General features: G+C 36.1%; 1 protein-coding gene across 1 annotated transcript in view; it reads left to right on the top strand.

Annotated features, from left to right (window-relative positions):
• LOC107753779 (succinyl-CoA ligase [GDP-forming] subunit beta, mitochondrial) overlaps positions 1 to 16445 on the top strand; it is a 110748-nt gene extending 94303 nt beyond the window's left edge. Inside the window, exons 10-11 of the mRNA XM_016570004.1 lie at positions 8032 to 8152; positions 15438 to 16445. Coding sequence (XP_016425490.1) covers positions 8032 to 8152; positions 15438 to 15553 — 237 coding nt within the window. The 3' untranslated portion in view covers positions 15554 to 16445. The remainder of the gene's footprint in view (positions 1 to 8031; positions 8153 to 15437) is intronic.
• The last annotated feature ends 678 nt before the right edge of the window (positions 16446 to 17123 follow it).

Genomic DNA, 17123 nt, shown 5'->3' on the forward strand with positions numbered 1-17123 from the left:
TGAGGGACCTTGAGGATACAGTTGGACCCTATGAAATCCAAAATTTCCCATGCATTGCGAAAATCATAGGATCACTGTGGTACCATCATGAATCTGAATTTTGGGGAAAGATGGACATCCCAAATGCGACCATTTCTCCCTTTTTATGCATCCTTACATCCTGAAGCCTACCTGATCTCATGACAAAAAACGTACCTGTGGGAACTTTTTACGCAAGACGCGAAATACGTACCAATAAGTGCATATCACTGCAGTTTCCAACAGAAACTTTGAGCGCTTGTAATCGTTTTTGTACACAGTTATGATTACAGCTCCATGTTTCGCTTTCCGGACATAACAAGCTTGCTTGGTAGCCTAGCCGGCACAAAATTTAACTTAGGATACGGAATCCATGGGTACGAATCCCGTGAAAAACATGACTCACGATGAAAGAGCTGAAGGATGAGAGATTAAAAAACAAGCTAAAACGGCATGCTTGCGATTGCATTTTACGTCACATTTTTTATGAATCTTTTATTCATACTATCAGCTAGGTTTAGGTGTAGTGCAGATGGTACGTTATTTTAAAACGTCACGGAGCATTAAGCCCAACGTATACTTCACTTTTTACGTGTTCGCGAGGGATGCGTGTGATGCGAATTTCGTCATCAGAACAGTATGCGCGTACTGTATGCGCAGGCCGCACATGCACATTAAATTATTTTGCAGTAATCAGTTGTTCCACCAGGTAGCAACACTATTCCGGGCTGTTGTTTCACCGTAGAAAACGAAACTAAAGAGACGGAACAACAACAACAAAATAGCGGAGACTGCAACAACAACAGACGCTCACATTGACGAGTACATGTGAGCGAGAGGGTACGAGGCATCTCAGCTTTGGTTTAAAAGAGTTCAAAAATATCTAATATCGGTCATAACTTAACGAGGAAAAATAGAGCAGACACTGGACATGGATGAAGTGTTCTAGAGCGCATGCGCCGACCGCGTGCGTTCCTGCACATCATGAAATGGAGTATACTTTGAAAGGCTACACGTTCGACTGTTCGCATACGCTAGCGTACGCGTAAAAATCTGAAGTATACTTTGGGATTTAGAGTTATAGCGCCACTCAATGGACATTTCAAATCAGAACTGCGGTGACACATACAAAACCAACATCACATAAAGCGTACTATATGTACGTTCATGTGTTCCAGGGGAAAAAAACAAACACTCTTTTAGCGCCACTCATTGGACATTTCACATCGAATATGTCACGAAACTTACATGCCGGTACGTATTTCGCATCTTGCGAAAAAGTTCTCACAGGTACGTTTTAGTCATGAGATCAGGTTGCCTGAAGCTCGTGTTGACCAAGATGCATTCGATACGTTCAGCTCCAGCCACAAGCCGGAAGAGAGATCCCGTTAAAACTGTCAATCAAGAAAAGTCGACCGGCGGTTCTCTAGTGTCTCCTAACACGAAGCGTTACTCGGAATGGCGGTGTCAAGATGTGTCTGTGTTTTGCGAGCTGATTTTTTGACACAATGCTTCATCTCCTTCACTCTCTGTGAAGAGAGAAGCTGTCATGCTTCAGCAGGCTGGATAATTATTTCTCTCTTATCCCCTGTGCCAGGCCCAATCTGAGCCCTCAATAACAGCCTGGGACCAAACCACGTCTTTCTCTCCCCCCGTCCCTTTTTTTCTTTCTCTTTGCTCCAGAGGAACGGCAGAACCACTGGCAATGGATTAGCAGAAGGGGAAAAATAGCCTCTAGATTTGATAAGATTGTGCCAAATGAAGAGAGCCAAAAGATATCAAAAAGGAAAAAGCATATTAACTTTCTTATCGATGGCACTGACTTTGCTGTCACTAAGCTTACACTTTGCCAAAATATTTGAATATTATTTTCATATCTCTATGACTATGCGAAGTTTGGGTGACTGATATGAGATGTGAAGCCCAGTCTGTTCAAATGGCATGTTGGAGCATTTTGTCCATCAGAAGTGTTTCCCAGCTCTGATAATGTGCCTTTTTTCCTCAAAAGCGTCTCATGTATTCATGCTCTGACTGTTAATATTTAAAACTATAAGGAAGCAATTCGCCTGATATCCGTCTACACACCTACAGAAATGCCATTATTTCGCCTTTCTAATGTGCAAAACAAACAATTCCCCTTTCGCTCCTCCTTTCAGATGGATGACTGCTGTCAGCCGCCCCTCTTCATTTGAAAATGTTGGGTTTTAACCTTTGACTTCTAGCTTATTGAAGTATTCCACATCAACTAAGAGACTAAGGTGCGAAAGCATCCGAAAGCTAGTGTACGAAGCCTGCGTTGCGCAGATAAACCAGAACAATGGTGCTAATAGGGTACGGCGAGACGAAGGTTTTCACTCTTTTAGGCGTGAACAAAAGACGGATGCACTACCACAGATTGATTAGCACTGGTCAACGGTGTAGACCCCCCTTTCTCTGGGAGCACAGCTGCCAATGTGCGGTTGGATGATAATGCCAGTGCTCCCCGACCACATAACACACGTCCTGGCGCTGATAGCGGCACAACGGTATTTCTAATGAGCACAGCATTAATGGAGATTTGCCTCCTTTTTTAAATCAAACGGCTTTTGTTTCATCTTTTTTTGGGGATTATTGTTCCAAGGCTTTAAATCACATCACAGAGGACAGAGGAAACTAATGATTGACCAGTGGGCGCAGTGTACAAGCTATTGGCACAAACCCGCTACCAACACCAGAGACGTCTCGTGTCGCAGAGAACGTTCCCTGAAACAAAAGATACTCCAAAGCAAATAAAGATGAAAAGGCCTAATCAAAAACAGGCTGCTTTCTTAAAAGTGAAAACCAACAGGGACAACATATTGATGCCGTTACTCACAGCTTTCTTAGAAGTCATGATACTAGAAAAATCATGTGATACTAGACCCACTGGCGGATAATGCAGACAAACAGCAACTCTGAGAGATGGTATACTTTGCTTAAGAGGGCTTTGATACTGTTTGCAGATGCAGAGAATGCCCCAAAATGGCATTCAAGATCCCATTCGTTGTTTTCTTTCCTGTATTGACATACTTCCTCTACAAGACGTTTGGCTGTAACATATCGAAGGACTTTAAAAAATGTATAAAAATAGCCAATAAACTAATTATGTTGCAGATGGCTTTGGAGGATGAGCATTCGTATTTGTATCATTATAATTCTCAGGGAGCATTGTTTCTTATGAAAGCCTATTTCTGCTATGGTATAAAAGAATAAAACGGCTATTTGCAATTTTTTTATCGCACAATTCAGACGTCTTTCTTGCAATTCTAAGTTTATATTTCTCAAAAAAAAAAAAAATCAGGAATGTTAAATGAAAAGTTGCAATTACCTTTTAATTTTTTTTTTTTTTTTATTTTAGTTTAATTCCATGACAGAAGCAGGCTTCCAGTGTTTCCATTCCATTGCAATTAAATTAAATTAAATTAAATTAAATTAAAAAAATCTAATCAATCAAAAATAAAATAAAATAAAATCATTCATTCATTTATTTTGACATCTTTTAGGAGTACAGATGACTAACTATCTTAATCAGTTATAAATTGATCTAAATTGAGCTTGCACTCAACAAAGAGTAGACGAATTGGATTACTGCAGCTATGAAAAGCAAGAGCTGATTTGTTGACTTGTTGACAGGTGGACAGCTGAAATGAGCAAAATAAAATGTAAGACAGCTTCATGTTTAGCATATACACACAAAGTTATTTTCTAGATCAATCTGTGGTCTGCTACTTTGTGTCAATACCTGTAGTGCATTCAGCCCTCTTTTTCATGTCACTGTCATAAGCAAAGCCTGCTCTGCGTTGCATATGCTCTACTTCACCATTAATGCAATATGCTAGAAATTTGCTTCAGAATGTTCAAGCCTGGAGGTGCAGTCCGACAGCAAAACGAGTTTGTTTTGTGAAAAATAGGAAAACAAGATCCTGCACCTCTGACAGTTTCTATCGCATTTGTTCTTTTTCATTCTGAATCCCACTGGCAGTTTGAGCGAAGTGCACTATATTTTTACGAAGCAGCATTTACTCATGTACGAGAAAGCATAAATCATGCCTACTGTATCATTAATATACATAGATGTCAATAGGAAACGCATGACTGGAAGAAATATGACTGTGCACAATAAAGGCCGGTTTGAAAAATGTGCTGCTGCTGAAGACACTATTGTGTGGAGAATGAGGCTTTGTGCTGTTGCTCCTGGATCTGTGCTGCCCTCTAGTGTCAGTGGAAGGAGTGTAGGGAAAACCTGAGGAGCAGAGCAAACCTAAAGCAGCTGGGAACAGCAAAGAGCTTATGTGACTCAAATGTGGCAGGAAATGACATCACAAATCAGGTTTAATTGTATATGCTTGTATTTGACTCATATATTTTATCATTTTTTATATATGCTATAACATTACAATCACCTGACATTATTCTTTAATTTCTTGTATTTCAATAAAATATACCCCAATTATAAGACCCGAATGTGAAAGAAAATGACATAAAAAATTATTTTGTCCATATTATTTTATCTTAATATATACTTTATATATACACAGTGTGTGTGTGTGTGTGTGTGCGTGTGTGTGTGTATTAATAACATTGTTCACCTTAGATCTTACTTTAATTTCCTGTATTTCAATAAAATATATTCCATTTTTTGTGAGTCTTAAATGTGACAGGAAATGACATCACAAATCTTTTTTTCTTTCATACCAGAAATAAAACCGTAGGAAAAATAATATATATCCTAATTATTTACATTTTAATCATGCATAAAATGCGTTTTTATTCTTATTCATTTTAATAATGTCAATCACAAATTTCATCACTTTTTTCACATTTTTATTTTATATTTTAAAACTTTATTGTTACCTTGATTTTTAATTATTATTAATTATTCACCTGTATTTCAGTCAGCTATTTTAGGTGTATTGGGACCCAAAAGTCTAAGGCCACCTTGAAATTCTGGGATTGAAAATCTAATCTAATAAATAGTTGAATTATTTCATTTTATTATCAACTTTTCACTAATTTGATGTGCTGATAATATAATTTATAATGGAGAAAAAATATATATTGAATACATATTTGGTCTCAGACATTTTAAACCTTTTGATTTGAATTCTGAGCTAGTTTTAGTCTGTGTGACATACTTTAGTCAGTGTGACATGCTTCGGTGTGGTTGTGTTTGTGACGATAGGCTTCTCAGTTTGAGCAGAGCTCTGAATTGAAAGGTCTGGGTCAAGTTTTACTCCCTTTTGGCTGAGCTGTGACTGTGTCTCTACTTATCATGCTTTTTCCTGTCTGTATCTTGCTGGAGTTGCGCATTAATGTGTAAACTGCAGTAGCTCAGACGTTACCATTGATGGGGAGGACGCAGCAGATGTAGACATTCTGCAGTCATGGCAAATGCCTGCCAGTTCCAGCATCAGCAGCTGGACATTACAGACAGTTTCCCTTTTCTGACTCCATCCAGTCTGTCAGATCCACTAACAGACCCCACACTCATCTGCCGTGTGCTGTTTCAGGGTCACATGCTGGAAACTCTGGCATTGGGCGCCCTATAGTCTGTCAGCAACACCACAGCCAGATGTGTTTTGCTTCATTTGTTTTGGTGTGGATTTATTTATATCACAAGTTGACAATGAAACACTAGCTGTCCGCGATATCTCGGGATGTAAAGATGTGGATTTGCCATCTGGCAGCTCAGCCAGGTGGGGATGTACCTGTTGGTGGAGGCATTGTCTTGCCTCTCTGTGCATGGGTCTCGGCCTGTATCTATTTCTGTCTCAGTCTTTTCACCTCTATTGTGTGGCAGCCTGTGGATTTATCTTTGATTCTTTTCCCCTTTTTATGTAAAAATCGTATATGAATTTTCTTTTTCTCTCTATGTGTGTCCAGGTGTGTCTTAGTCAGTAGTAATTGCACTGTCTGGGGAGTCAGCCATTGTGAGGGCTGTCAAGATGGTTGCATTGCACTGAAACTGCCTAAAAATTTCCAGAATACACTATAAAAACTAGTGAGCATCAGCTACTCGCTATATTTATTTATTGAAAATGTTGTTTATGAAGGCATCAAAACCTATTATTTTTATTTATGTATCATTGTCAAATTTGTGTTTTTTTTTTGTTTGTTTTTTTGTATTTGGATGTATATTTATAATATTATCATCACCAATAATAACCATAATAATAATAATTATTATTATTATTATTATTGGATATTATTGGTTGCTGTTGTAGCTTGTAAATAATAATAATCATTAATAATAATTAATAATGGATTTAATAATTATTAATATTTAATAATACATTATTATTATTATTATCTATAATTTATCAAATAAATAGTGAAAAAAAACAATTATTTCATTATGAACCTAGGTGTTTATCCTGCATTAAACAAAAATTGTTTGTAAATGTATTATTATTGTTGTTGTTGTTGTTGTTACTTCTAAAATTAATAATAATAAACAGAAATGTAAATTATGAAAAAAGCACTTATGCCATTATGAACAGTTTTTTTTAGACAAAACAAATCATGATTATTAACTGAGTATTTAAATGTGTAGAATAAATATTAAATAATTAATAATAATAATATATAAAATAGATAAATAAAAAGCAATTATGCCATTTTAAACTGTCTATTCTGCATTAAACAAAAAAAGTCAGTAAAATATTATTATTGTTGTTGTTGTTATAAACAAACTTAATAATGTCACCGTGATTTTTAAATGGCTACAACAAAGATGCAATTACAAAGAACAAGCTACACGTAATGTGTGACTTCTTAATCATGTAACAGATGATTGAGTTCTCAAAATCCCAGTGTTTAGAAAACCTTGCTAGTGTCTGAACTCATGTTCACACTACACATATTCACAAAATAGGGAGCTCTAGTTTCTAGCCGGTAAGGCGAGTAACAGCATTTGTGGGTGAAACTGCCAATATCTCTCTGATCCTCTGATTTCCTCTCTAACCATGTAAACATCATTACCACCGAAAGCAGCCAGCAGTCACTGCCACAGATTAGCATAGATTATGTGTAAACATGCCAAATTAATCTGATCTGTTGACTTGCTAATTTGACAGAAATAAATTGACATTGAGTCATTTAAATTCTTACCTTGTAAGAGTAACACATTCATGAGCTGTTAACAATTCTGTGTGTGTGTGCGTGTTTGCACACATTAATGTCCCTTTGATTGCTGCTATACATTTATGTAAATGACCGTTGGATTGTGTGAAGTATAATCTGCTTTTTTTTTTCCCCTTTTGAGGAATTATGGTCATTATATAGCATTGTACTAGGCTCAAATATCTAACTTCTCCTCAGGTGGGCTGCTCATTTCAGGATTTAAGCACCTCAAATCTCTTTTCCAGCCCCATGAAGGTTTTTAGCATGCTAATGCTAATAGCATATTTGGCAGCTGGTCTTTTTTCATGTGAGGTTCAGGGTTTTCTCCAGTCATGGAAAGCCTGCAAATATCAGAACTGTTATACAGTGTTACAAATAATAGACATTTTCATGATCGTCCATCATGAATATGAACTTTTCCAACTATCCTCAACTCTAATGTTTAATTGCTTTGAAATTGATTGATTTTAATGGTCACACTTTATTTCAATGTTCAATTCTCACTATTAATAAACCATTAATTACGACTTTTGCCTCAATAAACTAATAATAGTAGTAAGGTAGTTGTTAAGTTGTTAAGGCTTAGTGGATGTAGAATATGGTCATGCAGAATATATGCTTTATAAGTACTAATTAACAGCCAATATGTTTAATAATAGGCATGCTAATAAACAACTAGTTAATAGTGATAATTGTTCCCTATACTAAAGTGTTACCATCTTAATAATTAAAAAAAAAAAATTTGTGAGAACCCTGAAGGTTTTGCTTTCTTGCCTTTTTATCTTCTTAAAGATTGCATTTGCTAATGCAGTGTCATGTTTTTATCTAAATAAAGCTTTTTTCACCCAGTTTTTCTTCTTTTTCTGCATTCAGGTAGAGGCCATCTTGGTAAACATCTTTGGGGGGATTGTTAACTGTGCCATCATTGCTAACGGCATCACCAAGGCCTGCAGAGAACTGGAGCTCAAGGTTCCCCTGGTGGTTAGGCTCGAAGGTGGGTGTGGCCAAATAATGTCAATTAAATCAAAACATGCAATTTCTGAATCAAAGGTTCCAGTTTAATGTTGGCACCGATAGCCTTGTGGGCAGAGTGCCGACATGTAGTGCTGTTACGCTATGGGCGTCCCGAGTTCGAATCCCGACTTCAGGACCTTTCCCTCTCTCTCTCCCCCACTTTGCTGATCTGTCCAATCATAATAAAGGCGAAAATGGCAAAATAAAAAAAAGGTTCCAGTTTAACTTCTAATTTTTAAAATGTGTTCTGTAAAACCTTTACCTGTAAGCAACCCTGTGCCTGTCAAGTGTAGAGATTGTTGGTGTTGGTTAGCAAGTGTGTCACGGCGCAGCATTTGTTTGGTGGCAGTGAGAGGAGCAGAGGGGCCAGGCGTTGATTGCGGGACCTCTCACCTGTGTATGCTAACGCTACGTGCTCGTGTGACACTGGGCCTCAGCCTGCTCCCATCTGGCCATTAGGATAATTGGCAGAAAACAGCTGAGTCGTTTTGCCCGGAGAGAGACATATACTCCACTCCATTAGTTTTCTGCCCCTCGTTTGTCCATGCCGTACCCTGTCCTTCTGAGGACAGCCTTAATATAGGACAAGAGCAGCATGAAGATATTTTGCACAATTAAATGCGCATCATATTTAATTTTCTGATAATATTTGCACCTTCGGGGGAAATGCACATGTGGGCCAATATGTTGGCAATGAGCCAAATACTGCTGTACGTCATTGAATACAGTTTAAATGGTTAAGGCAGGGGTTCCCAAGGTAGGGTTCAGGACCCCTCAGGGGGTCGCAAGATGATTTCCAGAAATCAAATAATTTTTAAAGGATTAGAAATAGCATATTTTACCCATAAATAAAAAATTATAAGTTGAGTTAAAAATAAAACTCCAGCATGGAGTTTTGTACTTCAGCATGTTGCCCACCCAACTAATTAGGTAAGATTAATGTTGAAATGTAAGTAATGAGTAAATTACTATAAAATAATATTATTGTTGTTAGACTGTTCTGTTCCTTTGTGTTGTCATTATGCTATAAGTGCATGTGTGCCGTTGTGCAAAACGTTTGTATACTTTAACCACCTCACAGGAAAGTGGGGGTCCCGAGGTACTGGCACTCTTATTTTGGGGGTCGTGGGCTGAAAAGTTTGGGAACCCTTGGGTTAAGGGATATTTCACCCAAAAATGATCTTTCTGTCAAAATGTACCCTTATCCTCATGTCGTTCCAAACCTTTAAGACCTAAAGTCATTGTGACAGCCGTGGTTCAACCTCAATTTTATGAAGCTACAAAGCTTGCAAACAAGCCACAGAGCATCCGGGTTCTACTACATCAGTACGCCGGCTCCTGCGTCAGCAGCACCACACACATGCATCATGGTACTCTCGTGAATGTGCGTCGAAGTCTGTCACGTTGAACCACTGATGTCACATGGACTATTTTAACGATGTCCTTACTACCTTTCTGGGTCTTGAACGTGGTAGTTCCCTTGCTGTCTATGTAGGGTCAGAAAACTCTCGGATTTCATTTCTTAATTTGTGTTACGGTGATGAATGATGAATGTCTTACTGGATCGGAACGACATGAGGGTGAGTAATTGACAACAGAATTTTCATTTTTGGGTAAACTATCCCTTTAATAATGTTCATTCACTTAAAAAAATGTAATGCATTTAAATTTACGTTTTAAAAAGAATTCAGTCATTTTTATTTTGAACTAGCCCTGTAAATTAAATGGCTAAAAGCCTTTATATCATACATAGTGCAAAGGTAATTACTGACACACCATTTTCACAAAGCATTTTCCATCCAAATGAAAATGCCTTGAAGCAATAGTGGCTTAGATTCGCCTGCCCTCTCTGGAAAAGTGAATTAGACACAGTGGCCTGAAAGCCCTCAGTAATGGGTGTAAGAGGCAGCATGCTGCTTACAGATCGATCGTCTATTCTGTCTCTCTGTCTGTGGCTGATCATGTCTGATCAGCCACATCGCTATAAGATGCTTCCCAGCTTAGAGTTTAGGTGTATTAGCTGCCTATTGATTCAGGCCCATTTCTCAATACCCAGCCTCTCCGTAAGTCCCACCTTTCCAAGAAAGACTTCAGATGCATATGAGTGTGTGCGTGTGTATGGACCTATACTCTCTTCTTCCAGCTTTTTCACAATCAGCTCCTTCATATAGATACCCAAGACTGTCAAAAACACATAAAGAACATCCTGTTTGGGTATACTGTAAGATTTTGTTCTTCAACCTGCTGGATCGGTGGGACTCAGTTCAGACCAAAAGTACAACAAAGTTGTTCACTCAAAAACACTGGGTCAATTTAAATCTTAAAAATTCACGTGTTTTAATTAATATTGGAATTATTTTTGTCGTCTTTTTTTTAAATGTACGGGCTATACATGTCATATAGCTGCATAAAGATGTATTGAAATTGTAATCAGACATATGATAGAAAAAATATTATTTTTCAATTGTGTAAATTTGCTTGATTGTACCAAAAATATCATAAAATTACTGTTGCAAGGGAAAAGTATGTAAAATTATGATTTCTGTATGACACTATCCTAAAGAAATGTGTCATATTCATTTAAAAGTCAAAGACAAATCTTATCTTTGGAATAATCTGAAATATCTTTGGTTTTATTCTCTATTTTAGCATCCAGTTATCTGAATCTGCTACATTTCTGTGCAAATTTAGTGCCGGAGCCTGTGAAATACTTCAATAAGAATTTAAATATGGTAAAATGTGTTAAATGGAGCTGCGAGTACTAGATCACTTGGGTACTAGATGTTCCAAAACACCTTTTTGGTTACCAGCAATAGTATTTTGTACACTGATTTGTGAAGTGTATATGACTAGAAAGAGGACAAAAAAATTTTTTTAGAGGGCCTCATACCAATCATGCCAGAGCAGATATAAAGGAGTTTGGATGCATTTAGTCTTCACAATATTGTGTATTTTAGTGGATATTTATGTAGATTGCTGTTCAAACATTTTTGTTAAGATTTTTTTATTATTAAATTTTTTTATATATATTTATATATATATATATATATACTGTATATATACACACACACACGCGCGCATGCATACATACATACATCACATGCACACATATATACACGATATATATATATTTATGTATTTATTGTTTTTATATTTTTTTTATTTTGAAAGCTGAATTTATTTGATTAAAACACAGTAAAACAGTAATATTGTAAAATATGATTTTTACAATTTACAATTACAATTTAACTGTTATTTGAATATATTTTAAAACGTAATTTATTCCTGTGATATCAAAGCTGAATTTTCAGCATCATTACTCCAGTCTTCAGTGTCATGTGATCCTTCAGAAATGTGATGCTCAAGAAACATTTCTTCTTATTATCAGTGTTGAAAACATTTGCACTGCTTGAACTGCCTGACCCCATACTTTTGAATGGTTGTGCTAAGATAATGCTGCAGAATGATAACTCGCGTGTCAGTAGTTTTCTGATAGAACTCCTTTTCGAAACATCGAATTATTATTATCTGTGCATACTTATTCATAATCATATTCTGTCAGTTCCATAATGAGTATGCATGTTTAAACATTAGATGCTCTAAAGTAAGCTTTATTCAGAGACATAGGCCAATTAATACGGAATCATTCTGCTTGGTTTTGGTGTTAAGTTGGTCTCTAGCAGCACCTAGTGGCAGTGAGTGAGTACAGACCTGCGTGCCTGTCAGCTCTTAGATGCTGAGATCAATATATGTGTGAGATATTACCACATACATAACAAATGAAGAGATTTGACTCACACAGGGCCATCTAAGAGCCTCCTATCAGAGCAGTCCAAAAATCCCTATAAGTGTGTATATATGAGTATTTTTCAATGCTATTGTTGAAGTTTGCTCTCGTTGCCCTCAGACGACTCGGCATTGTCAAGCAGCGGCGGACGGCGGATATTCTATACTCCCAGAACACAGCCCTGCTCGCCCTCGTCCTCTGCTAATGAAATTATACAATTGATTGTTTTGTGCTGCCAAATGTGGGAGACGTGTTAGAAATGAGTTATTGTGCGAGCGGACAAAAGCGCTGAAATATCAGTAGTTAAGTGGTGCTGGTAATTGAATTCCTCATGAAACTGCTATTGATTAGAACATCCTCTCCCCTGAGAGAGCGAGTATTATCATAATTACACTGGACAACAACAACACACACGTACACACACACATGTATACAGATACTTGTACGTTGGCATAGAGATATTTTAGAGTTATATGTAAGTATGTTGCTTAAATGTATTTACTATAAGTCAGATATACTGTGCAGACACATTAAAAGACATATTTTCGCACTTGTAGAATTCCAGATCCAATCTGATAATGTTCAGATTTATATGCAGGATAATGCATTTAGGTAAACACTTTGGAGTCGTGGCTTAGCAGCTTGCATGTAGATCCATGGTGCTGAGGTGCTCATGTGGGCGATGCAAGTTCAAGCCTGACTCGCATCATGTTCTGATCTCATTCCCCTTTTCTTTTATTTCCTAGACACTCTCTAAAATTTAGACTGTATAATGTAAATTTAAATGTATAAATAATGTATAAAATTAAAAATATATTTTTTTAAATGTATGATAGTTCATGTTTAAATTAGTCTGAATAACTTAATAAAACAAAATAAAATAAGTTTATAATAATAATATAAGAGTAAAAAAATATTATCATATAAGCTTATGAAAATAAAATAATACATTATTAGATAAAACATATAATTGTTAAATACAAAATTATATTTAAATAAGTTTTTAGATAAAAAAATTTTTTTAATTAAAAATAGTTATAGATTATTAAATAAAACAAAAATATATGTTTAGAAAAAAAATTATTAAAATATAAAATAGAGTGCAATTAAGCTCAAGATGCTGACGTAATAAAATAATTTAAATTAAATATATAATAAACTAAGTATAAATGCAACATATAATAGAATATAATGGGGGAAAATATAACGGAAAATGTTTTTTATTTTTATTTTATTTTAAAAGTAAATTTTAAAAATGTAAAAACAAATGAAAACGTCCTGTGCACTGTTGTAGTTTGCAAATCATTATTAAACATTTTGCTCAAATTCCTTCTTCACTAGTTTAAAAATAACATTAAAAAAATTAAAGTAAAAAAAAAAAAACAGAAATCCATCTTTTTAATAGGCTTGTTTTTGACACATTGTCTGAGTGAGAGATCCACATTCACCCGTGAAACCAGCACGTCTGTCATCCACAGCTGCTCACCTCTACTCAACAGAGTCACACACATCTCACGTGTCTGTTATTCCTTCACTTACATCTCACAACTTCCACTCCCTGTACTTTTTGTCCTTCTGCCTTTTCTTCGCAATCTGTCTTCGTCCTTTTGACCCCTGTGGAGTAGTTTTCTGATTTGTTTTATTGTGTTGGCCCCGGGCCCTAGCCCTGTGTCAGGGGGCCAGAGTTCAGTGACATTCAGAGTCACTGTGTTACCGCAAGAGCGGCCCAAGCAAAATAATACAGTGCGTGCTCAGTCGGGACGCCTGCAGCTGGCACCAACACGTCCCCCCTGGCCTGTGAACGCAGCACTCTCGTTTCCAGCCAATGGAACGAAAAACCCCATTGCCATTCAGCCAATGGAACATTTCCTGTCCTTTTCAGCCAATGGAGCGATCCCAAAGCATTTTCAACACTACTGCTCCTTCAAACCAGCAGAGACACACTCCCCAAACTCTTCCCTGCCACTCACAGCATTTTGAGAAAGCAATGACTTTTTCTGATTTTTTACTCTAGCCAGATTTCTTTCCTAGGCCTTGTCGTAAAGATGGATAATGATAAGCATTATTAAATTATGCTTAAAAGGATAATTCACCCAAAAAGTACAATTCTGTCATTAATTACTCACCCTCATGTCGTTCCCGTGAGACCTTTGTTCATCTTAGGAACATAAATTAAGATATTTTTGATGGAATCTGAGAGAGAAACGTAGCAAGGACATCGGTAAAATAGTCCATGTGACATCAGGGGTTCACCTTAATTTTACGAAGCTACGAGAATACTTTTTGTGCACAAAGAAAACAATAATATCATAATTTATTCAGCAGTTCTTCTCCCCGAGTTACCGTCTTCCACCATTTTGGAGAGTACCCCAGAACATAATCATTACGTTGAATACGTAACCCTTTAATTTTTATATAATACAATATTTTATTTTGTTTTATATAATATTAGTTATACTTTTGTGTGATCTAAACTTGTTTTTTTATTGTAGATTTAACTTGTTTTATTATTTATTTGTATTTTATATATAGAAGACCTAAACAGACCTATTTTTATCTGCAAATATTATTTTAAAATATGAAGAGTTCATTTGCAAAAACCGATAACTCCGATGTTAACAATTTTCAAAAGTCACGTTTTTTTCATTGTGCATTCCAATTAATCTCAATCAAACGGCATTATTTCTGCATCATGTTCTGCATTATTAATGCATTATAGCAAACATTTTATTAGATTTTTTTAATGTTACGGATGATATTATGGACCTAAACAAAAAATACGGACAAAAAAAATCTATGTTTTTTATTCGCTAGTATTATTTTATAATCTGCGGGTCTAAAAAAACAAATTATTTTAATGATTGGTTTGGTATTATATTTTGGTATTCTATTCTGTTATATTATTTATATTATATTCATTTTTATTTATTTCTGTTTTTATTTATATAATAATATTTATATTTTGAATTTGTTGTAGGTGATATTTTAGAGCTAAACTTAATTTTTCTTAAAACAATATCTCACACACACACACACACACACAAAGTTTTTATTTGTTAATATTATTTCATATAGTGTGTGCCTAGATATAAGCAGCTGATTTTAAGTTTGGTATTATAAAAATTATTTAAGTTTGTCTTTGGATCGGATAAAAATGATTAGGCATAAATAAAAAAACTATTATTTGTGAACCTGCGATGAACATACAGGAAAATACACTTCAGATGTCTAAGCTAAAATAAACATGATTGTGGACACAATGGTGAAACTCAAGCTTTAACTATTATGGGAAGTGAGAGTCCACAGTTAAATGTCCAACAGTGGACATTATAATATTAACACATGTCAATAAATAAAAGAAAATAGCCAGTAGAGTATATCATGCATCCCTGGTATGTGTGTCAGAATAAAAGTGAAGGCTTAAAAACTCCCATTAACCAAAGTGTGTTTTGCTATTGTTTTATGTGTTGATGTTCAGGAACCAATGTTCAGGAGGCAAAGCGTATCCTGTCTGAGAGCGGGCTGCCCATCACCTCTGCCACCGACCTCGATGATGCCGCCAAGAAAGCTGTTGCCGCCATTCCCAAGAAATAAATGCATATATGCATACACACCATTATTACAGTATACACAAACCAATAGGGCTGTGGCCAGAATCACCGTGACATAAACAAACAGAGCCTTACACACTTCATTCACACACACATGCCTTTCTCATCTGCCCGCTGAACCACAGCTACACACAGTACCAGCCTGCTAGAGTCACTGGGCATCTTGTCCAGTTTTTCCAGGGACAACGCTGTATTTGAGAGCCTCTTCACAAGCCCCAACTTCTCAAAGGGTCTTAAATGCGAGGCAGTCTTGGGAAACGTGTTAACCTTTTTGTTGTCTGGAAGCAGCCATTTCTATAGCTCAATCAATAACTGTTATATTCATTGCCTTACTCTTAAGCCTTTTTATGGAAAGTTTCCTTTATTGATCATAAGTATGAATTAATATTTTCATATTAATCCCAATGGAAACCATGAAATATGGTGAAAGTGTCATATGGTGGAATAGCCTCGTTTTTATATGATTGAACTGTGAAAAGCATCCCAAATCTGATATTGATTTCTTAATCTCCATATGATATCACCGTCCCAGTCCGAATGAAGGTTTATTTTGTTTAGAAGAGTGAGATGAGACTTTTTTTTTTTTATGGGTATAAAATTTAAAACTAGAGATTAAGTATTGTTTGTCTTCAATATTTCTGCCTTAATGAAAATGTGTTATTGACCAGTCAATTCAATATTGAAAAAGTTTCCCTATTACATGTTCATAATGTATATTCATTTGCATTTAGTTTATTCATTTTAAATAGTCATAAAGTGGTATGGTTTTTATACTGTGCCTGTCATGAAGATGTTTTAAAAGTCCACAATAAATGTAATTAGCTTTTTGTAATCTTGAATGTATTTTCAAAGTGAATGTATATTTTAAAATGGGTCAAGAATGTTGAAAATAAAACTTAAAAATAAAAATAAAAAATCACTTTACTTCGGTCTTTTGCTTTATTTATTTGTATTTTTTGATTGAACATCACAATTATTCCAGTACCATAAGAAAAATGTGTTTTTAAACGACTAGTAATAATTACAGCATGTGAGTGTGTGTTCACAGGCGTTTTCTGAAATCCATCCCTGTCAGCGGGATGGAACATTTAATGGATTATCTGTCAGGCGATCCGAGAGGACACCCGGACCGGATCAAATGCCTCGAGCAACAGACCTCTGTCTCACTTTCTCCTTGTCTTCTTGCACTTTTTCATTCTGCCTTACGTACCTCACTTCTCACTCTTCAGCCTCGCAGTCAAATGAATCTGCAACGAGAATCCCAAATTCATCCTGCGCAGCCTGCAAAGTGCTGATTTTTGACCAAGCGATGCCATGGCGTGTTGCACGTATCCACCAAGTATAAGTGAAGGTGAAATGCGGATGGGTGTAAATCGAGGAGATGGTTCAATAATTGCCTATTTCAAGCTCTTCCTTCACCGTGTCAAATACAAGTGTGTTGATGGATTAGACTGTGGAGTTGGAGTCTTTTTTAGAATATGCTCTTAATTCAGAGGTCACCGAATGCGTGTGTCTGAGAGAGTAAATGTAATGACCGAAATTAGCGCCGCTTT

Source organism: Sinocyclocheilus rhinocerous, unplaced genomic scaffold, assembly GCF_001515625.1.
Source record: "Sinocyclocheilus rhinocerous isolate Xijiao unplaced genomic scaffold, SAMN03320098_v1.1 scaffold711, whole genome shotgun sequence".
In the NCBI taxonomy this organism is placed as follows: Eukaryota; Metazoa; Chordata; class Actinopteri; order Cypriniformes; family Cyprinidae; genus Sinocyclocheilus; species Sinocyclocheilus rhinocerous.